This window comes from Calidris pugnax, unplaced genomic scaffold (assembly GCF_001431845.1).
Source record: "Calidris pugnax isolate Ruff unplaced genomic scaffold, ASM143184v1 scaffold492, whole genome shotgun sequence".
Lineage (NCBI taxonomy): Eukaryota > Metazoa > Chordata > Aves > Charadriiformes > Scolopacidae > Calidris > Calidris pugnax.
Window position 1 is genome coordinate 555,327 of NW_015091453.1, and position 21,291 is coordinate 576,617.

At 49.1% G+C, this 21,291-nt stretch overlaps 1 protein-coding gene across 4 annotated transcripts; it reads left to right on the plus strand.

Moving 5' to 3' along the window:
• The first annotated feature begins 788 nt into the window (after nucleotides 1-788).
• Nucleotides 789-20,425, plus strand: SORD (sorbitol dehydrogenase). Of its 4 annotated transcripts, none has more exons than XM_014961607.1 (9): nucleotides 789-878; nucleotides 3,534-3,567; nucleotides 4,288-4,452; nucleotides 6,604-6,763; nucleotides 8,822-8,940; nucleotides 9,387-9,452; nucleotides 16,291-16,466; nucleotides 17,294-17,415; nucleotides 19,120-20,425. In XM_014961607.1, exons 1-9 carry the CDS (start codon nucleotides 804-806, stop codon nucleotides 19,283-19,285), a joined length of 1,083 nt encoding a protein of 360 aa, XP_014817093.1. In that variant the 5' UTR covers nucleotides 789-803; the 3' UTR covers nucleotides 19,286-20,425. The 4 variants fall into 4 exon arrangements, with proteins under 4 accessions (XP_014817093.1, XP_014817094.1, XP_014817095.1 ...); XM_014961608.1 differs by having other exon boundaries at nucleotides 877-942; XM_014961609.1 differs by lacking the exon at nucleotides 789-878 and adding an exon at nucleotides 2,076-2,096.
• Nucleotides 20,426-21,291: the final 866 nt, after the last annotated feature.

Genomic DNA, 21,291 nt, shown 5'->3' on the forward strand with positions numbered 1-21,291 from the left:
TCCCCGCGGGGCCGGGAGCCCCCCGGGGCCGAGCCCCGCACCGTGTGCGTGGGAGCGCCCGTTCCCCGCGGTGTCCCTCGCTGGCGCTGGGCCGGTGAGCTGAACTGGCCCCGCCATGGGAGCAGGAGAGGCAGCAGCTGTCCCCGTGCTGGGGAGGGTGCCTAGGGGGGCAAGTGGGGCAGGGGGAGCCCAAAGCGTGGGGCTGCCCCATGGCCAGGGGCTGCCCGAGCCCCTCTTTGGGTTGCGCAGCTGAAGGAGGGGACGGGGGGCAGAGGGACGGGGGGCAGAGGGACGGGGAGCAGAGGGATGGGGAGTGCGTGCTGTTCCTCAGACAGTCATGTGAAAGTGGCGCTCCCAGAAATGGAGGGTGGCCCGTGGCTTCGTAGGGCATGAGAGCCCAGGTGAGAAGGAGGGTTCAAAGGGAGCAGTAGCACCGTGACACCTGCGCTTGTTCCTGGTGGGGAGGGGAGGCCTTGATTTTCCATCAGTGCTGCAAACCGATTGTGTGTGCCTGACTGTGAACGCTTGGATGTCCCAGGTGTTGGATCATTGTGGCGCTGCTGGAGATTTGTGTTTGCCAGTTTGGCAAGTGTCAGGTTGGGGAGGGAAAATTTACATGGGCAAACATTGACAGGCGGTTTTCTGTACAGAAAATTTACATGGGCAAACATTGACAGGCGGTTTTCTGTACAGAAAATTTACATGGGCAAACATTGACAGGCAGTTTTCTGAACAAACAGTTCGGGCAGAAGGGCTTTTAGGAACATGCAGACTTTGGATACCTGCAGCAGCTCGTTTTGGGGATGATTATCAGGGAAGCAGTTGATTTTTTACCATTTCTGCACAGCTCAAGCGACGCGTGCCAAAGGCTAAGTGGTGTTCGTTTTAGTAATGCCTGTGTGGCTCCCAGCCACCTTTGATATACCTGGAATTTCACTAGAAGTATGTGCAGCCTGGCTTCTCCTAGAAATAAAAGGCATAGCCGTAGTGAGTGAGAATTGAGATGGTCTATGTTTCCAATACCCTGTGGTTTAGAAGGATGTATGAGAGGTGGATGAGGGTGGATGCTAGCTCCATTCTGTCTGTGTTGCTGGTCTCTAAACTGGCTTATGCCAGTGAGTTTTCCTTGGGATTTTCATACTGCTGGAGACATCGGAGGTGGTCGTCGATGCTCCCCTGATCTTACTGGCAGCCCCTTGAAGTGTGGTCCTCCCAGGCTTCTCTGAAGTTTCTTTGCCACAGTATGAATGGCACTTACTGCATTGCCCATCTGATCCTGTAAAGGTCACATAAGGCAGTGAACTGTGAATTTGTTATCTGTGTTATTAATACCTGAAGTTAGGTGAGATCATTTTTGCCGTAATTTCCGCATCATTCTTGATTTGTGTGGATGTGTTGGCCATGGGGAGAGTCACCGAGAGTTTAATAGCTGACCTGTGTTATGCAAAAAGGTGTTGGCTTCATTTTTGTTGACTGTCCTCTTGATCTTAGGCAGTTGCCACAGACTCATATTTGCTGCCACTTGAAGATTTATTGTTTTTTATGCACGTGCCCATATCCTCTCTTTATATGTCTCCTTTTACAGAAAACATTTGCTGCATTTCCTTCACGTTCTCAGTTACACCAGTTGCTTTCTCTGAACTTCTCGGTGAACGTTGGACAGCAAGCAGAACGTGTGTCCTGAAACACTTGGGGCCTTCCAGTTTGGTCACTCCCTGTTTTATGCAAATCAGGCTGGAGAATTCACTTCCTACCAGGATGTCTGTTTTTTGGCACAGCTGTTATTGAAGAAAAAAAAAAAAAGTGGTTTTTTTTTTTTTTTGGGCTGGGTTTTAAAAAGTTACATCTAAACAAACTTCATTAATCTGCATAGGTATTACTGGTTTCTGGGGTGTTTTTTTGATTGAAGTCTCATATCCTACCTGAGAGAAACGAAATGGGCAATAGTTTTTTAAAAAAAAAAAAAAAAGTTGTTTTTTTTTTTTTCTGGGCTGAGTTATAAGAAGTTACATCTAGATCAACTTCTTTTAAAAGTAATGCTGTGGGCTGTGTTCTTAGTGGGACAAAACAAACACCGCACGTAGAAAAAAATGCAGGTATAGTCCTGAACATTGAAGACTTCAGCAGATTGGGTTATGCTTTGATTTGCACTCCAGTTGACACAATTTGGGCCATCCTGCCCACATCCCTGCAGGGATTATTCAGCAGGTATTTTAACAGAGCAACACTCTCAGGATGCGTTTCCAGAATTTCTCTTTTTGTGATGTTTAGATTGGTGAAGTATAAAGTATGAGTTGAGGAATATGTTGGAAGTGAGAATGTATTTACTTAGCTAAAATGTGAAGCAGTGCTTCCCAAAAGGAGGAAGGGATGCCCCGCTTTCTCTGCAGTAGGGCAGCAGAAAATCTCATGTTTGTTGTCATGTAGCAGCTTCTAACTGGTGAAGTGAATACGTGGAAGACTGCTGTAAAGCAATTGCTCATCTCTGAAATCCAGAGATCACGTTTCTTGTAACAGAAGATGCTCTTACAAGGAGAAATAACCGACCATGGGCTCACTGGTGTTTATACACCAAAAATTTGTAAGAGGAACTGTGTGAATAGGAGGTCTGCTCGAAGGTCTTGTGCCCAGTTTTGGGCTGTGGGTAAAGAGGTCTAAGATGTATGAAAATCTGAGCAGCAGATGGATTATAGGAGTTCTTGTTAGGACTAACTATTTTGGTGAGGCTTTTCTTAGAGACATGATCCTAGAGGTGGGTGCTTGGTGGGTGTCATACTGTCTTGATGTTGTAAACCCCAACAAAATTACTCCTTTATCTTTTGAGGCAGCTGAGGGAGTTCAGTGAAGGCAAAGGCCTGCAGATTTTTTGAGTGGAAGGGTGACTTGGGGCCATGTGACTACTTCTATAGTTCTGGTTTTATCACTCAATTAATAAAGAGTTATGCCAATTACAAGAGGATGTGACTTCAAATGTGACTTACAGTAATGTTTACAATTGATTTATGCATTGAGCATAAATGCAGTAAAATGTAGCATGTAGTAAAAATATTTCTTATTGTTTGTAATAATAACATAAACACTGCAATATTAACATTTTCTAGAAATAGGTGGTTCAGAATCTTCCTGGTTACAGAAGGTGAATTTTTTGATCAGTCAGTGGGATGAAGGATTCAGGTGAAACTCGAGGCTGTTCCGGGGCAGGAAAGTTTAGTATGTGGCTCTTTTCTGGGCAGGGAAGGGGAGTTTATTGCAAAATAATTTGGAGAGTGGATTTACAAGCTGGCTGTGTGCTCTCTCATAACAGATGCCTACATTACTCCACTGTGCAAGCAAAAGGAGGTGAGCTTAGGGAGCGTGGACGGCACATTTATATCCCTCCTCGTTGCACAGCAATGTCTGATTGAGCACACAGAACCAAAAACCTGATCAGTTTACGGATTTACCTGAGCTACCCTGGACTGACTCTCCACCTCTCCAGGAGGTATTCCCATGGCTATGCACAAGCAGCTGAATGTTTTTATTTTTCTTTCTAGGAAAACCGTCCGATCCCAGAACCGGGTCCCAATGGTAGGTCTAGAGATGGCTGCTTCCATCTGCTTTCTTTACTAATCTCTTTCTTTTCTCATTCTCTTTTGTCGCTCCTTGATATTATAAAGAGATAAAATATTTCTGAGAAAGTATAAAATAATCCAAAAAAGAATGTGTGGTTGAAACAGATAATGCTGCATTTCCACTTGAAAAGAAGAGCTGGAGCAGTAACGAATACAGCCCTTTGTCTGGCTTTTTCTGCTTCCTGTTTCAGCAGTTCATGTATTTCACATTAAACAGCTCTTGGGACATGTCAGATGATCTTATTGCAGGACTCAATATTAATAGGCTGGGCATATGGGCTGATAGGAATTTGATTCACTAACTCTCCGCGGCTGAAATTCTCTTTAGGGAGAAGGAAAAATTAAATAGACTTGCTTTTTTATCCTTGCTCCAGTCACAGTCATGGCCCTTTTAGATTGTATTAGCTTTTGTTGACAGGGGTTTTACCATATGTTAAGCTTTCCTGAGTTGTAAATCCTTGTGTAGCTTTGTATTTCAGCAGGTGTCTCATGAATATGCCATCCATCCTAATGCATGCGTGTGCAGTTCTGGTATATTTATTTAATGCTAGTAAATTCAGCTGTTTCGATGCTGGCTTGGCCTTTGTTGTGGGGCACAGGGACAGCATACGTGTTGCTCCCCAGTGCCCGAGAAGGTGAGCTTTCCTACAAGGAAGCTTTCTTGCTTTTCTGGCAGAGGTCCTTCTGCGGATGCATTCTGTTGGGATCTGCGGGTCTGATGTCCACTACTGGCAGAATGGTCGAATCGGGGATTTTGTTGTAAAGAGCCCCATGGTGTTGGGGCACGAAGCTTCCGGGACTGTTATCAAAGTGGGACCAGAAGTCACTCATCTGAAACCAGGTAACTGGAATTAATCTGTCTTTTTATTTGTTTTCCTGCTAATCAGTTCCTGAGAACATGTTGATAACAGGCTGTACTTTTTTGTTAGGTGAGTTTATCTGATGCTCTGATCTGCAGATTGCACAGTGTGACCTTCTCCTTCAGAGTGTCACTGTGCTGCTATTAATCACCCAGCTTGGATGCTGTAGTTTTTGGTATTTCTTAGGTATGCTTTATCTTGGGATATTCCTGGGCTTTATTTTAATGCAGAGTCTACACTAGTACAAGATGCTTTTTGAAGAAGCTAGATAAAGCTTCGGAAACCACGTATGTTGCTCTTGTAGACAACCTGCTGTTAATGTTTCTTCACTGTGTGTGAAGCAAATGGCCTCCTGCAGTGGAGAGAGGTCACTGGAGCAACCCTACCAGGCCCCATGGTGTGATCTCTACAGTTCACTGTGCTCATGAATGTCCTAGAAAATGGGCTGAATTTTGCAAAGTTTGCTGGTGATAGCAACTTAGGCAGGGTGGAGACCTAGCGAGAGTTACATAAAGAACCTTAAGGGTGGCTGGGCAATGAGATGCAGATGAAATTCCATGTGCGTAAGCACAGTGGTTTCCACAGCAGAAGAAACAAAGCCAGCTTCATATCTAAAATGGCGGGCTGCTGATCATTGCTAAAGAGAGATCTTTGGCTCAGACACAATGTGTGGGAAAGTTGGCTCAGTAGTGGTGAAAAATGCAAATCAGTGTTAGGAAAGGGACAGGGACTTAATCAGAGGACATCATTGCACTTCTGGAGCTCTGCACACAGTTCTGGTCTCCTCGTTTCCAAAGGGATATAAAATAAGTGAAAGATTTTCAGACGAGGAGAAGGAGATGATGTGGGGCAGCATCTCTGTGACGAATAACTGGAATCAAAACTGTCTTTTTATTTGTTTTCCTGCTAATCAGTTCCTGAGAACATGTTGATAACAGGCTGTACTTTTTTGTTAGGTAAATTTATCTGATGTTCTGACCTGTGGATTGCGCAGTGTGACCTTCTCCTTCAGAATGTCACTGTGCTGCTATTACCCACCTCAGTGGTGTGTGACACAGGTCTGAAGACTCATGGAGGGCACATAAAGGTTGCCTGGTTCTCTGGTACAAGAGCAAGGGACAGTGGAAGCCAGGTACAGCGTTCACCTAAGGTGTAGCAGACCTGCAGGCCTCCTTGGCAAAGGATGATGTGGATGCTAAAAGTTTACATGGTGGAAGGTTGGGGAGAAATTGTTGAGGGTTAAGAAACACAAAGAAACCACGTGTAGCCTGGGAGACCCCACAGCTGAATATAAGGGGAGGCTGGGAGGACATTCAGTGTGTGCTTGTCCTGCTCCTCTCACCCCTAGATGTCCTCTATTGGCCATATTACAGGGGTGTAGATGTCTCTTTACTTCGATCCATTCTTCTGCTTGTCACTGTGTCTGGCTGAAACCCTGTTGGTGGAGAGCTTTGCAGAGACATTTGGCTTGAATTGCCTTCCTCTGCCAAAGAAAAAGGTGTCTTGTGTCCCTGTGTGTGGCAAGTTGTACTGTGGTCACACGGTTATTTTCTTTGCCCATCCTGCCTTGTGATTGCAGTTAAATAATTACTCTTTGTCCTGCAGCATGTGTCCTTCCGGCAGTCTGGGCTACTCCATCTCAGCATGAAGATGTCTCTGTTCCCTTATAGGTCCTGCCTCACTCCTGGGTGTGCTTCTGCACTGTCAGCTCCCTTCCCAAGGGACAGTCCTTTCCAGCTGGTGGCCAGCAGAGCTCACCTGCTCTCTCCTAATTATTTCCTCTTACAGTCTCTACAGATTTGGAAAAAAAAGTCTGATCACTGTGTGATTGCCTGGGGTGAGGGCTGCCTTTTCATGTGCTAAGGCTGAGTTCAAGACAGGTTGGAGAGAAGTTTGTATGTGGCTGAGCTTCCATCTGCTCTGTGTCTGTGCCTTTGAAACACCGGCTCTTTCTTTTGGTGATGAGGCCACCATGAAGGAAGTGTTAGGAACTTGCCTGGTGCGTGCAGCGTGATCAGTGAGCAGATGCCCCTCGTGCCAGGGTTTCATGCTGTCTTCTGTGGTTGTTCAGTGCTACTCGTACCTATGCGCCCACCTTCTTCATGGGTAACAGTCTGCTTTCATCCTGGCAGGTGATCGAGTGGCCATTGAGCCTGGTGTGCCAAGGGAAATGGATGAGTTCTGCAAAACTGGCCGCTATAACCTGTCTCCAACCATCTTCTTCTGCGCCACTCCTCCTGATGATGGGAACTTGTGCCGCTACTACAAGCACAGTGCCAGCTACTGCTACAAGTGAGTTGGTGCTCCCTCTGCAGAGAAATGCACACTCCCGGGGTGGGAAGTTAGCTGAAGAAATTGCCTCTTGGCCCTTTTGGGGATCTCAGTGAGCACTCTTTACGTGAACAGGTTTTAATGCTTTCTGATCCATAAATAACACGTATAAGGCTTGGATAACAGTTTCCTGGGATGTCAACACTGTTCTACCCTTTCACTATTTTCCTTTTCCCATTTGCTCCCAGCTTCTTTTCTGCCATCTTTTTATATCATTGCCTCCTTAGGATGGTGCCTGTAGGTCTTTGTCTTATTCTTTGAGCTGAGCTAGCTTTGCTGCTGCTTTTCAGGAAGCACTGCATTGACTGCTGACACCTCGCTCTGCCATTTGAAACAAAGTCATCCTACTTAGAGCAGAGCAGGAACGGAAAGGAGTCCCTGCTAAGGTGCTTGTTTGTGTGGCGCTGAGTGGCCCCACTGAGCTGCCAGGATTACACATCTGTTTTCATATCCAGTTCAGCAATCTTGAGTATGTGGCAGGACTGACACATTTGCTTAAAAGCAACTCTGTGCTTAAGTATGCTGGCAAATATGCTAGAAACCCAAATAAGCCTCTGCAACATTATACCCACTTAAGTGTATTTACACAAGGAGTTAAAGATAGTCTAAGGTTGTGGTCCCCTCAGACTGGTTTCCCTGTGCAGCTTGTTTTTTCTCTGTCTGTGTGGAGCTGGTACTTCCATGAGCAGGAATGTCCTTGGGATTGATCTTTGGTGCCCGCAGAGGACACATTCAGGATCAAATCAGTTGGAACGAGACACTTGAATGCTCTTCTCATGAGAGTCCTCAAGCAGGAAGCTCCTTTCAAAGTGGATTCCAAGCAGCTGCTGTCAGGATGAGATGCTGGTCTGGATGGGTCTAACTTCTTACTGTCCAGATCCGCTGTCACTGATTTCCTGTGTGTTAAAATAACACTTTCTGACAACATCACAGGCTTGGGAGGAAGTGGCTGATTCGTAGCTGTCTTCTAGGGCTTTGCTTTTTTCTCCAATTTGAGTAAATATTACTTTGGCTATTTTGGGGGATTTTTTTTAACCTGTGTATTGCAAAGCCTGGATCTAGTACTCCCCGTTTCAGATCAGCAATGCTGTGGCTGTCTGATGCAGAGCAGATTCTGTGACATGAAGTTGCTCTGCCAGCACAGATCTGCCAAGAAAAGGTGATGGCTGAGCTCAGTGAGCTCTTACATACTTGGGCAGCTGTTGTCTCTCCTGGAGGCAGAGAGACTCTGTGTTGGGTGCTCTGAGTAATTTGATGGAGATGGGATGGTGCCACAAAGCTGCCCTCCCCGGCCCAGGAGAGCAGATGTGATGCCAAACTCTCACGCGATGGAACTCTTGGAGTCAGCCCTTCAGTGCCTCCTGGAGACAAGGGACATACAGATATCTTAGAGCTGCCTTTCCACAACTGACATTTCCATCACTCTGGCTTTGGGCTGGCTTGGATGGGATCTGACCTCAGGCTTCCCAGGGCTGTCCTGCTTTCCTCACAGACATAGCACCCACTGTGCGAGAGCCCACGCTGGTGGCTTTCTGGCAGGATGCATTGTGAAGCTGGGATTTATTTCTGTCAGTAGTTCAGAAGGGTTTCACCCCCCTCTGCTTTTTCCCCCACCCAGATGAGGGGTGTGGGAGCCCACTGATGTGTCCCAGCCATAGAGCAGCCTTTGAGGAGATGCACACACAACTGTGGGGTTTATCCCAAAGGGAATGAGCAGCAAAAGAGTTGACTCACCAAGTACCGGGGAGATGGTGTAGGGAAGCTTGTGGATCCCTGTGTTTGGTGCTTAGGCAAACCTTACTGGTAAATGGTTTAGGTGTACTTAATGCTGCTTCAGAGGAGGGAAGGAGGCAATATAACCTCTTGGAATGGCTTCCAGCCCTGGGTTTCTCGGACCAAGGGTGAGAGTGTATTTTGCCACTGGGATTTAGAACCACGTTTGGTCCTCGAGTGTCATGGCTTTCCTCATCATTGCCATCAACCTCTTTGGTGACTGTTGCTTGTGTCTGGTTCTTGCAGGCTTCCAGATAATGTCACCTTTGAAGAAGGAGCCCTTATCGAGCCCCTTTCTGTGGGAATCCACGCCTGCAAAAGGGCAGGAGTCACTCTGGGAAGCAAAGTCTTCGTGTCTGGCTCTGGTACAGTAAACTTAACCAGTCCTGGGGTTCTCTGTCTGCTGGGGCATGGAGGGGAATGGATGGGGTGCAAGCTGTGTGTCTAGGCTCTGCTGTAAGCTGTGGGTCATGACAGAGTTATAGTGAAGTCGAGGGGGACCTTGAGGCTGCCCTTGCCCACGCTGCACTAGGGTGCTGAATTTTGAGCTGCCCAAATGCAAAGTGCAGTGCGTGGGCATTCCAAGCTCCAGGGAGGGAGGAGCGGGTCCCTCATGTAGCAGTAGCTGTTCTCTCAGCAGCTGGTCTGGCTGCCGTGGGATCGCGGTGATGCTGAGATCCCACAGCTGCCCACCTGGAAGTGCAGTCAGAGCCTCCTTTAGCCTGGGAACGTGCTGAGCCCTGGGCCCGTTCAGAGCCCATGTCTGATGTCTTTGACAGTTTTGTGTGTTCTCTCTCCCCTTTGTACCCAGGACCAATTGGCCTTGTGAATCTGCTTGTTGCTAAGATGATGGGTGCAGCGGCAGTGGTAATTACAGGTAGGTCCTTTTAACCCTTAAGAGTGTGCCTGTTTCCTACAGTACGTCACTTTGACTAGTTGCCCGTTATTCCTTCAAGGTTACTGCTGGGGAAAGCAGCCCAAGCACAATGGAAGGTCTGTTCATGAATGGAGTAGTAGTGTGTCTGTCTGGAGGGAATCCTAATAAGCTCCCCAGGACAAGACTTTGATCTTTGCACTAATTGGGATCTGTAAGAAGGTGCCGGTTGCAACTGGTGCTTCTCTGCTGGGTTGGTAGAGTAGGGTAACAACGTCTGCTTCCTGGCACAGACGTGTTGTGCAGGTGGCGTAGCTACAGTGCTTCAAGGAGAAAAAAGCAGAGGCTAATGAGTGGTCCTTGGGTCAAGACCTTTCTCAGACTTTGAGCCGGTCTTTTGGGAAGAGGGAATGTGTCTGTATGACAAAGCCCTAAGTTACAAAAGCTCTGCTTGCTTCTGGTGTCTCTGAACACTGGCAGACCCTTTTTTTTTTTTTTTTTTTTTTTATGTCTGTATGACAAAGCCCCAAGTTACAAAAGCTCTGCTTGCTTCCGGTGTCTCTGAACACTGACAGACCCTTTTTTTTTTTTTTTTTTTCCGTTTTGAGCTTTTCTGACCTCAACTTTATGCTTTGCCTTTGGCTCGTAGATCGAGCCTTGAAGATCTGGTTTCGTCTTCCCTGTAGGGCAGATAGACCTTGATTATATCTGCTTCTAGTCTTCACCTAGGCACACAGCGTATTTTACACCGTGTTTGGAGGTTTTCTCTGAGCAGGTTTTCCCTTCCTCTTATAGCGCTAGGTGATGGCCTGGACACGTGTTTTCACAGTCCTTTCTGTGTGCAGAAAGGGCTCTCTAGTTCTCTTTTGCTGCCCTTTCTTTCTGCTGTCCTGCTGGGGGGTTTATTTTCCACTGATTATCTGCGACGACTGAAATGGCCTTTTCAGGGTCCCTGCTTTTCAGAAATGGGCCTTCCTTCCATAACTGTGTCCTGGAGGTTTCTAGTCCACTGCTGCTTGCAGCCGTGTTTTTGACTAGCTGGGCCTGGGAAACAGCTGAGGGTGGACATCCCACCTTTCTGGGTACCTCCTCCAGGATTGCACCACCTCTTAACAAAGAGGCTTTTTCTGGGGTCGACTCACAAACTGTCATTTGTAGGTACTTCCCCTTGTATTGTCTGCAACAACTGAAATGATGAGTCTCCATCATCTTTGCAGCTGCCCTTCTGGTTGTTGCAGAGAGATGTTCAATCCCCCCTTCTCTTTGTCCTGCTACCCCAGCCCAGCTCCCTTCACCTCGCCTCCAAGTTCAGGTGCTTCTCTGTAGCTTGCCCAGGAGAATCGAGAGCTGGAGTAGCCTCAGGAGGTTCCCTGGTTGAAATTTCCACCTGGGGTTTGGACAGGACAGTGGTCTTTCCACTACTCTTTGATCCTTCTGAGCAGCAGTGGCTGGGAGGAGCGGTTACAGGTAAGACTAGACAACAAGCACAGGTTGCTGCAGTGTTTTTGGGCCAAAGCCCCCACACAGGCCTCTCAGAAGGCTGTTACTCCACCTCCCACACTGCGGGCTGGGTGCATTTTTGACCTCTCAATTACTGTGTTTCTGTCTTTGGATTGAGAGACAAAATCCAGGCCCCACCCTCTTGCCTTCGCGCAAGCATCCTTCTGTGGTAGCTCATGACAAAACCTAAGGCAGATTAGTGCCTTCTCCTTCCTAAATCCTCTTGCTGCCAAGTCTGGGGCCTTTTTTTGCTCTGCTGGCCCCACCCTGCAGGCGCGTCCTTGGTGGATGTGATCAGTCCAGGCCTCAGATTTTGCAAAGTGTTGTCATTTGTGGATGTTGGTTGCTATAGCAGGAAAAGCAGCCCTGCCTCTTGAATTACGTATGAGGAACCTTGCTTCTGAGCTGAACTGGTGCAGGGGCTGGAGGGTGACCCAGTCCTTGGGCGGGGAAGGGCTTGGTGAGCTGGCAGGGGTTGGTGGGGCTGAGGCAGGTGGTTCAGCCCATGGCCCCATCACTGGTCCTGCCCGAGTGTGTTCTTCACCGTAACAGTGGGAGCTGCAGTTGTCTCTGCCTCCTGGGGATCTTTGGCAAGCAGGTCTGTATAGCATGTGCCACAGGCTACAGGTGGCCATAGGAAGATCTCAAAACCTGGTTTGTAGGGTCAGCAAACTTGGCTACATGGAATTAACCCCTTCTTATCTTTGCATCTTGGCCTAGGTAGCGATCCTGACTTGTTGATATCTTCCACCTGAGAGGTGTTTGACTGAGATGCTCAGAGACACCCATGGAGGTGCTGTCCCCAGTCAAATATTTGTACATGACAGGAGCTGAAGAATGGGTTTAGTTTGGCTCATTGCCACTGGGGATTTTGCTGCCCTTCTCAAGGAACTGCTTTTTATGTTGGCTTTAGGAGCCAACACCTGCAAGGTGACTGTCTGCCCACAAAGGCCCTCTTGTACTGTGCTACCAGATTCTTTGAATTCATTGCCAGTAGTTTTTATGATGTGTTTCTCTGTGAAGAGCTTGTCTGCAACAGCATTTAGGGCTTTAAATGTTTGTGTTTGTTTTGACAAGCCGCACACAAATACAGAAATAGCTAGAAGAGCTTTTTCATGACTTGGGGAAAACTCACCTCTTACAGCTTCTGCAGTGAGTGTCTTTGGCACACCTGGAGTCCATGAATTTTAGAAAGTTACATCTCTACTGAGGGGCCGGGTCCCTTCTCTGGGACTCCCAGAGAGTAGCTGGCACTGTAGCTAAAGACAAACGCTCAGCCCTACCCTTCCAAAGGTCTGTGTATGCCAAAGCTTGCCTTTTCCCCTAGATAAGGTAGCTTGCCTGATAAAAGGTATTAGTGTTTCTGATAACCTTTGCTCTTCTCCTTGAAGTGCTTTATTCCTGGCAGACTGGTGTTCTCCCTTTTCAGAGACAGGGTTTGATGTGTTTAATGGACTGCAGTTGGGTGCAGGAGATCGGTTTGCTTCATGGGTCCTCATCTTCTCTTCCCTAAGGTCTGTGGCTTTCTCTGTTCTGCTGCCAAGTGGGTGTGATCGATATTTATGGGCAGCCTTCTCCTGGCCTTCTGCCTTGCTGTGGACGTTGCTGTTGCTCTGGAAAGTTGCTTTTCTCCTTAGAGACACGTAAAAGCCTTATTCCCCAGCAAGTGAAGCGAAGCGTTGGGTGTTTGTATGGCGGTGTTAGGCTGTCTTGCCTTACTCTATCTGTCACTAAAGGTACACTTAGTAATTCCGACTTAAGGGAAACTGTTCCCCTCGTGCTATCTAAATCTGAAGTCCTGGGTGCCAGTGCCTCCAGAAACCCTGGAAGTCAAGGTCAAGGAAGATGAATAATTGGACAGAGTTCAACTCCTTTCAGTTGAAGATCAACACAGAAAGTGTGAGAGCTTCAAGAATATATGCATGTTTAGTTGGCTCATAAACCATCATGAGCAGCATAAGTGTAATTTGATAACTTCCGTGGGAGCAGAGATACAAGAGCGGGCTACTTTTAATCCTGCAGCCGAAACTTTAATTAGCTCCAGCTGCCAGGAAGTGAGAGCAAACTAGAAGCAAGATACAACCCTTTAATTGGATAATTGACCACTTTCCCAAGAGTTGTGTGGGGTTCCGCCACAGTAAAGTTTAAAATCTGAATGCCTTGGTTCTTTTCAAGACTCACATGTGTCTGGAGCTCTGAACAATGTGATAACCTTATCATTTGATAACCTGTATATTTGTCAGCTTCAGTACGCGCTTAGTGGTGGTTAACTTAGGCCAGGTTTACCGAGATGTTACCGCAGCCCCGACCGGGTCTGACAGTATTGTTGCTGGGCCCTGTATTCCTCTCTGACATGAGGACTTCCTTCCCGAGCAGGTCAGCAAAACAGAGACCAACTATGGGAAAAGCGAGGGGGCTTATTTGCTGCCAGAGAAATGGCTTTTGTGGCTGCTTTGAAAGGCACTGGCTGGCCGTGCCTGTTGCTCCAGGACTCTGCCTCTGGATGTATTTCTGCCAAAGAGACAGTATAAAATAAATTAGTGACTGGGCAGATTCTCTAAATGGCTGAATCCAGCTGTGTCTGCTGCAAACTGGTGTTTTGAGAGCTGGGAGCACTGTTGAGCCCCCTGTGGTCTCCTTGCTGTACACTGGGATTTGGGAGACACCAGCCATGCCAGGCAGAAGTGTTTCTTAGCACTTCGAGTGCCCCGAAAGCATGCGAGAGGTCTGTGAGTGGCTGGCAGAGGGTCATGGCTGTACATGTGTCCTGAGGCCCAGTACTCACAGCCTGGGAGGGACAGACGTGACTAATGCCTCCTGCAGCCCCAGGAATGAGAGCCACGTTGAGGCTTCCAAGGTGGTGCTGCCCAGAGTTTCCAGCCTTGGCTTTTCCTCCTTTGTCTGCATTTTATTACCCTTTATTACCCTTTCTTGAAACTCCCTCCACAGGTCTCCTGGGTGCTTGTCTTGGTGGGTGTGCCCACCCCCAGCACCACGAGTGCTGCCGCAGCCAGCGTGGGCATGGCCATGGCCTGCCCTGGCTGTCAGTAACCTCACACTCACCGTGGTGGGCAGGGTACGTCCTCTGGCCTGGCTTCCTCCCAGCGCTGGGGCTGAGTCAGAGCAGCTCATGTTGGAGCAGTGGCCTCATCCTCCTCTTTTCCCTTGATATTTTCCTCCCACCCCCATTTCTGACTTCTCTGAAGACTGCACCCTGGCGAGAAGGGTATTTTCCTCTTTGTGGTGGTGCGCTGTGCGTCCTGGGGAGGAGTGTGCCCCTGGCAAAGGCATCATTTTCCGAGTCTTCAAGCCTAGGACATTGCTTACCCATCAGTTTTGGGTCTAGCAACTCTCTGGCTAGTTTCCACCTTTGATCCGGACATCTTTTCCAGTGCTAACACAAAGGCCCCTGTAGACCACTGCTCAAGGCAAAGAGGTTGTTTCTGCCTGGGAAATGCCACTCTTCTTGTCTGCTGTCCACCTCCTTATCTCTGGGCATATCCTGGTCACCAGTGGTACCTGGAGAGGGATGAGTGGCTTCCTTCCATGGGATGTGGAAGAGACAAACAGTGTGTCTACCTGCCAGGGCAGCTCGCTCCGTGATATAGACCATTTTGTGGATCTTCAAATGGCCAGGGTGGATGGGGCTTGGAGCAACCTGGTCTAGTGGGAGGTGTCCCTGCCCAGGGCGGGGGGTTGGAACTGGATGGTCTTTAAGGTCCATTCCAACTCTGACCATTGTATGATTCTATGAGAAGATATTGACCTTGCTGTCAAGATCCTTCTCGACAGAGTACCAGAGTACAGCCATGCCCTTGCAGACATTTATCATCACCAGCTTTGGTGCTCTGTGTTAATGGGGTATCTGAGGTCTCCACCATATTACCAGATCCACGCCCTTTTTTTTAAGTGGCCTTGCCTGCTCGTTTGTCTGTAGCAGAAACTGCTTGAGAGATCTCAGCAGCCTCCAGTGCTGTTACAAAGAGGGTAAAAGGATGGCAAAGGTCTGTAACAGCAGGGACACACTTAGTGCATCCTGCAGTTTGCTCAGCTGAAGGATCTGCTGGTGGATCACTGAGGAGGCCCTCAGAGAGCTCATGACCTGCTCTCACCTGGTACCTCTAGAAGTGAAATGGCCGTGTTAACGATCCTCTGAGCCTGATGTTTCCTGTCAGAAAGGCTTCTCGGTGCTGTGCTGTCCATAGCCAGGTCATTTCTGGGTCATCATCAGGGAGCAAGGTCAGAGCAACCTTGTCTCTGCTTAGTGCCCTTTGTGAGGTATCCTTGAGGGTGTGAGCAACAGCGAATATTCTTGAGAGCCAGAGAAGGAAGATGCAAAAGTAGTGGGCGTTTTTTTGCCTCGTAGGCTTCTCCCAAGTTTAACTTGCTGAGTGTGTGTATAACATGGTTTTTTACCGTCCATTTGCAGTAGTGGATGAGTTAGTGAAGCTGTTTCATGAAAGAGTGATTGCCAGAGACACTGGGCAGTGTGGTCTTAGACAGTGGCAGCTTTGGTAAGACACAACCACGCTGTTCAAACAGGGCGAGTGTAGCTCAGTGCTGCCCTGTCTGTTCTGCCCTCCTGCGTTTTGCCTTTCCCTGCAGTGAGGTTCCACCAGTGCTTGGCCATGGCTGTTCCTCCTGTGGTTTCTGCTTGTGGCATGAGTGTGCGTGGCCTTTGGAGTTAAGCATAGCCTTCTAGTTTGTCTTGGCACACTCTTGGTGTTCTTGCAGTACCAAAGAGAAATCAGGAGATCTACTAACTGATAGTCTTAAAAGACACCCCTTGAGACTAGAGGTGGCAGCTCTTCCTTCACTCAGACATCGCTTTGCACGGTGTGGATTTCAGCTGTGAGTTCATGCTTCAGCCTCTTTAAAACACACCTTCTTCTGCGGCTGGAAAGCCTTTGGTATCTCCTGTGTCTGTAAGTTGTCCTCATCGCTCATCCTTCTTTGCCTGCCCAGAAAAGGGAGCAGATCTCTCCACCTTTCCTCCTCACTGAAGGCTTCCTGGATTTGAGGAAGGGAACACGTGTTCAGACCCCAGACATGTCTGCTTCCATCAGGGCTCCTTGATGGTGGCCTGCTTGCATCAAGGCTGGGAAGCCCTTTGGTCTGGGTGGTCTACATAAATTCTTGAGAAACTACTGCAGTTTCCCACCTTGTCCTACCACATAACAAATTCTGTCTTCTCTCCTGGCAGAGCTGACAGCTGGTCACCGAACACTGTAGCTATGTTGAGACATCAGAAGGGGTAGGAAGCAGATTGCAGGCTCAGGTTCTCTCTCCCCTTCTGCTTCACATTACGCTGCAATTCTTGACCTGTTTTGTCTTTCCCCAGATATATCGGCCTCTCGCCTGCAAAAAGCCAAGGAGGTGGGGGCGGATTTCACCATTCAGGTGAAGAATGAGACCCCGCAGGAGGTGGCCTCCAAAGTGGAAAGCCTGCTTGGCTGCATGCCTGAGATAACGGTGGAGTGTACAGGAGTGCAGGCCTGCATCCAGGCTGGCATCTATGTGAGTACCACTCGTCCCCAGGCTAAAGCAGGGATGGCAACTGGCTCTATGGGACACCGCAGGGAATGACAGTTATTTCGCTGCCATTGTGCTTTATTCCAGTGGTCTTGGTCTCCCTTGGTGAGGGAGAGGAGGTGCTTGTTAGACAACAAACTAAGATAATTAAAGAGTTAACGTCTTTGCAGGCAGCATGGGGATAGTTGCCTGATTTGATGCTTTACCACTTCCCAAAGAGACTGCAGTAAGACCCAAAACCCAAGCATGGCTACGCAGGAGTGCCAGGAAGCTGGTACAAGTAGGACAGCATCTTCCATTGAGGTGAAGTTATGTTCAAACAAGGAGAATAATTACGAACATTTAATTCCAGCAGGTGACGAAAGCAGTTAAGGAGGGTATGTTTTGCAGCCATGAACTTCCTAATGGGTGGATGCAGAAAAGGTAGTGCCGAGTTTCACAATGAAAGGACGGGAGATAAATGGGACAAGCTGCAAAAAAGAGAAATTCCAGTGGAGCTTCAGGCTCTTAGTTTTAAATATCTCCCATTGAAATCCAATACTCCTAAGTGCCATACTCCTAGGTGCTAGTAATTTTTCAGAATGAGATTTAGATACCAAAATCCGTCAGAGGTTTTTGAGAGATTCCTTTTTAAGCCTTGTTTATTGAGTGTTTCACACTTACGGGCTCCAGACAGCATCCTGTGTCACCCCTGGCTTCTGTGCTGTGCCCCAGGCAGTCCATTACAGCTGCAAAGTCTGGCTTTGATTGTTGCACAGGCTCTGGTGACAGTATTTTGCCAAATATAACATATTAGTGTGTTTGTTCTCCAGGCCACTCGTTCTGGTGGGACCTTGGTGCTGGTGGGGCTGGGGCCTGAGATGGTGACTGTGCCCATTGTGAACGCTGCCGTGCGGGAAGTGGATATCCGGGGGATATTCCGCTACTGCAACACGTGAGTATTCTGCAGTGTGGCCTGATGTTTCTCCAAGTCTGTCCTTACAAAATTCTTGCTTTCCACAAGGAGACGGGACGTGGAAAAGGCTGTTTTTCCTTACAGTTGGTTAAACCTCTAGGCATTCTGACGTGCCAGCACTGCGGGGCAGACTGTCTGACTGATGTGTCCTGCATTTTAGGCCTTGGTTCCTGGATGAGCCCAGCACTGCAAATATGACCACAGCAAAGCAGCCCAGCCCAGCTGGGTTGTCCCACTCTCCCATTTCATGCAGCATTTGGTGCAAAGAAAGGAAGAAACCCAACAAACCCTTACTCTGCTGCAAGCAAGCAGGCTAAAATAAAACAAAAAAAAATCATAACATTTGTGCCTTTAACTCTTATGCCCTGTAGAAAGGGAAGGCCATGTGCTGGAGGTGTTTTGGAAGAGGTATGGTGTGGTAGGAGGCTCATGGCATGGCAGGGAGAACACACAGCTTTTAGCTGCTTCAGCCTTTTGTGCTGGGAGACCTCTGAGCAGCTGCTTGGCCTGGTCCTGGCCCTGGCCCTACACGCTGCTTTGTGGAAAGCTGCCTGCCTGCTGCCCCCACCTTCCTAACTGCTGTATTGTCCATTTTTGAGGAAAGGATATGGGGAGTCTTAGTTCTGGGCGGAGTCAAAATCCCAAGTGCTGCATCTGATGCCAGGCCAAGCGTATCCAGATGTGCTGCTGGTGCCCAGCTCTGCTCTCCTTGCTCCTCATGGAAGGAAACCACATCATCAATCTTGTTGGGGATCAGCGAATGCTGGGATGAGCAAGAGCCTTGTTTAATTTTCATCACTTTTCTGGAGCTGGAGATACATCTGGAGCCAGTCTGAAGGCGTATGTGCTTACAGAGGACTGAACTGCATAGCTCGTGGACAGGCAGGTCTTTGAGTGAAAGGTGGCCTTGTCCTGGAAGCAGGAGAAGCTCAGCTGTCCTCTCTTCGATCTTAACTCCTTGGGTAGTGCCTGAGACCCAGCATTGCATGTTTGCAGCCTGGTTTCTGCTCTCTTCAGAGCTCTAGTTTCTTGCTAGTGGAGCAAGAACCTTTGCTTAGTCTGCAGGGGTGGTTTCTGGGAAGGATTTATGAGGTGTGGTCAGGCTTCTTCAAAGGAGAAGTGTCTTTAAGTAGGCAGTTTGGGAGTTGGATTAGCTGCTGCATCCCTGTGTGTCCCCATTCCTCTAGTTTGGCCCCTTGAAATGGATGACAAGGCAATGAGATTCAGGAATCTCTGCCAAAGCAGAGGTTGGAAGCTGACTGAGGCTTCTCCTTTCTTCTCCCTGCACTGGGTCGGTGAGTTTGAACTCTACAGTGATCTACACTCTACAGTGCAGGTGAGGAGGCTTGCAAGGAGAGTGGTGCACAGTGGTTTTGTTTATCATTCGGTGCTTCAGAAGTACAGGTGTTTGCTGGGATTTTCACTTACTCAGCCTCTTGTGGGTGAAGCACAGCCGACTGTCTGCGTACAGCAGACTTCTCAGTGCTCAACAGCCCAAAGCAGTTGGGTTGTCCTCTCTCCCATGCCTGATGCCTGAGGTTCCCCCTCCAGAAGATTGTTTGTGGGCCAAACTCCCCTGGGCTAAGGAAGTTACTGTAAGGAAACCAGGTGGCTCCCTCTGTGGTCCTCCCTTGGGGCTCCAAACTGGTGGCTGCTCTCATCTGCTCTCTGCTTGCCTTGCAGGTGGCCTGTGGCAATTGCTCTGCTCGCATCCAAGAGGATCAATGTCAAGCCCTTGGTTACCCACCGCTTCCCCCTGGAAAAGGCTCTGGAGGCGTTCGAGACCACCAAGAGGGGTGAGGGGGTGAAAGTGATGCTGAAGTGTGACCCCACCGACCACAGCCCCTGAGATGCTGTCATGCCTGGCCCTCTCCCCCGTCATAGCACCTGCCTGAGATGCAAAGCATGAGGCCATGGGAGGCTGATGTGTGGCTGTTGCACCTTATACAGGCACTGCTTTGTAATTTAGTTGGAAAATCAAACGTTAATGAGGGTCAATGGCACCATTAGAGTATTAACAGGTTACTACAAACGGAGAACAATAGGGAATAGCTTGAATCAAAACTTATTTGGTTGTTGTTTGGTTAGACACATTCTAAGCTGCTGTTTGGTTAGAGATGATTATTCACACAGTTGGCTCTTCGCCGCCAGACCCCACGTGCAGAAGAGCCTGGGTCTCTCTGCATGAATTGGCCGCCTGCATGGCCACAGGGTTTGTCCCCATGAACGTGCTGGGTGAGAGTGTCACCAGCCACGTGGGTGAAGCGAGGATGGAGATGCTGGTGTTCCATCTGCCCACCCCAGCACTGCCCTGGGGCTGTCCTTGCTGCAGCTCTTTCTGCCTGGCAATCCTGGCGGGATGGCTCTGTGTGAGTGCTCTGCCGTCCAGTCGCACCTCCCTGGGGACGCTCAGGGACTGCGACAGCCAGTGGAACAAAGCCTGGCCAGCTCACCTCTACGGGGAGCATCTGCACATCCACATCATTCCATGCTCTTTGCAAACCATGGGCACAAAGCTCAGATCCCAGGGCTTTTTTGAAGAAGCTGGTCTGGAGGCTGGCTGGGACCACGTCTGCTGTGTCATCCCACCCCAGCAGCTCCCCGTGGGGCAGAAGGACCACTGCAGAGCAGGCTGCAGTGTGTTTGTGGGGAAACTGCTCTGTCCCTGGCTGGGACCCCAGAGGGCCCCAAGGAGGGGCTGCTGTTGGGGGGCACAGCTTGCTTTTTGCATGGAGGGGAGCATGGGTGAGAAGTAAGGGGACAGCATCGTTCAAAGGTTTTACCACTGTGAGTCATAACTTTCTGAGGATCTCAGGCCTTCCTGCTGAGTTTGTGAGCCATGAATGAGGTACTAACGAGGGAGTGGGTAGCAGATAATCTTATCTTTGATTGCAGTCATGTTAATTTTCATACTGTTCATCAGTTCCTTTCTTGGGCCGGTACTGAACTTTCCTCAATAAATGGTACCTACCTGTTGTGTCTGTGTCCATTTGAAGCCTTGGGTGTCTGGTTTGAAGGGGTCTGTGACTTTGGGTCCTGGGGACCATGCTCTAGGGTGTCACCAGGCTGGAGGAGAGCTCGGTGCAGGCAGGACCATGAAACCTTCAATGACCCAACCACTTGCAAATCAAAGCTAGTCTTTATGGTGGAGATGGATCAGTTGGTCTTGGCAGAGGTGGAAGCCTGTGAGTCGATGATGTGTTTTAACAGGACTAAGACATAACCCAGGACAACTTCCTGTAGCCAGAGAGAAGCGGTCAGAGCACTGCTCAGCGGAAACAGGGTCATAAAACCTAAAGATGTGTCAGCCTGAGCATGTAAAACCGACCCAGGAGCCCAGCCCCATCGTTGGCTGTGGTGTTAGCAGAGCCTCTCCAAGAACTGCCAAAATGCACCTTGCTGAAGGGTGCACTGTCTGGGCAGGGGGAGCCTGCCCAACTTTGGCAGTGGGTGGGAGCTGGGGCTTCTTGCTCAGCCATGGGTCTCTCCTGGACCCCAGCCCCCATGCTGGGGGTGCCAGGACTGTGCAGCCCCAGTGGCATGGCTGGGGAGCCGCTGGCCATCACAGACCCCCTTAACTACCGAGAAATGTCGAGATGCTCGTCGTGGTCTTGGGTGGCTGTTTAACGCCCCAAGGGCTGAAGCTGTTCCGAGGCTCGGCCTCTTTGGGCTCCTCGGCTGTAATTTACTCCCACACCAGGTCTTGCTGTGGGGCATTGCCACCACGGGGGCATTGCTGGGGGTGCCGAGTCTGGTAGGACACAGTCTAAGGCTGGAGTCTGTATCCCACCCCACCTCATGCCCTATACACCACCAGTACAGGGGACACTTCCTCCTGTTTAAACTGGGCTGCAT

Coding starts and splice junctions, on each gene's coding strand:
- SORD (XM_014961607.1), top strand. CDS start 804: ATGATTATCAGGGAAGCAGTTGATTTTTTACCATTTCTGCACAGCTCA. Junction 879..3,533: donor CGTGCCAAAGGCTAAGTGGT/GTTCGTTTTAGT, acceptor TTTTCTTTCTAG/GAAAACCGTCCGATCCCAGA. Junction 4,453..6,603: donor AGTCACTCATCTGAAACCAG/GTAACTGGAATT, acceptor TCATCCTGGCAG/GTGATCGAGTGGCCATTGAG.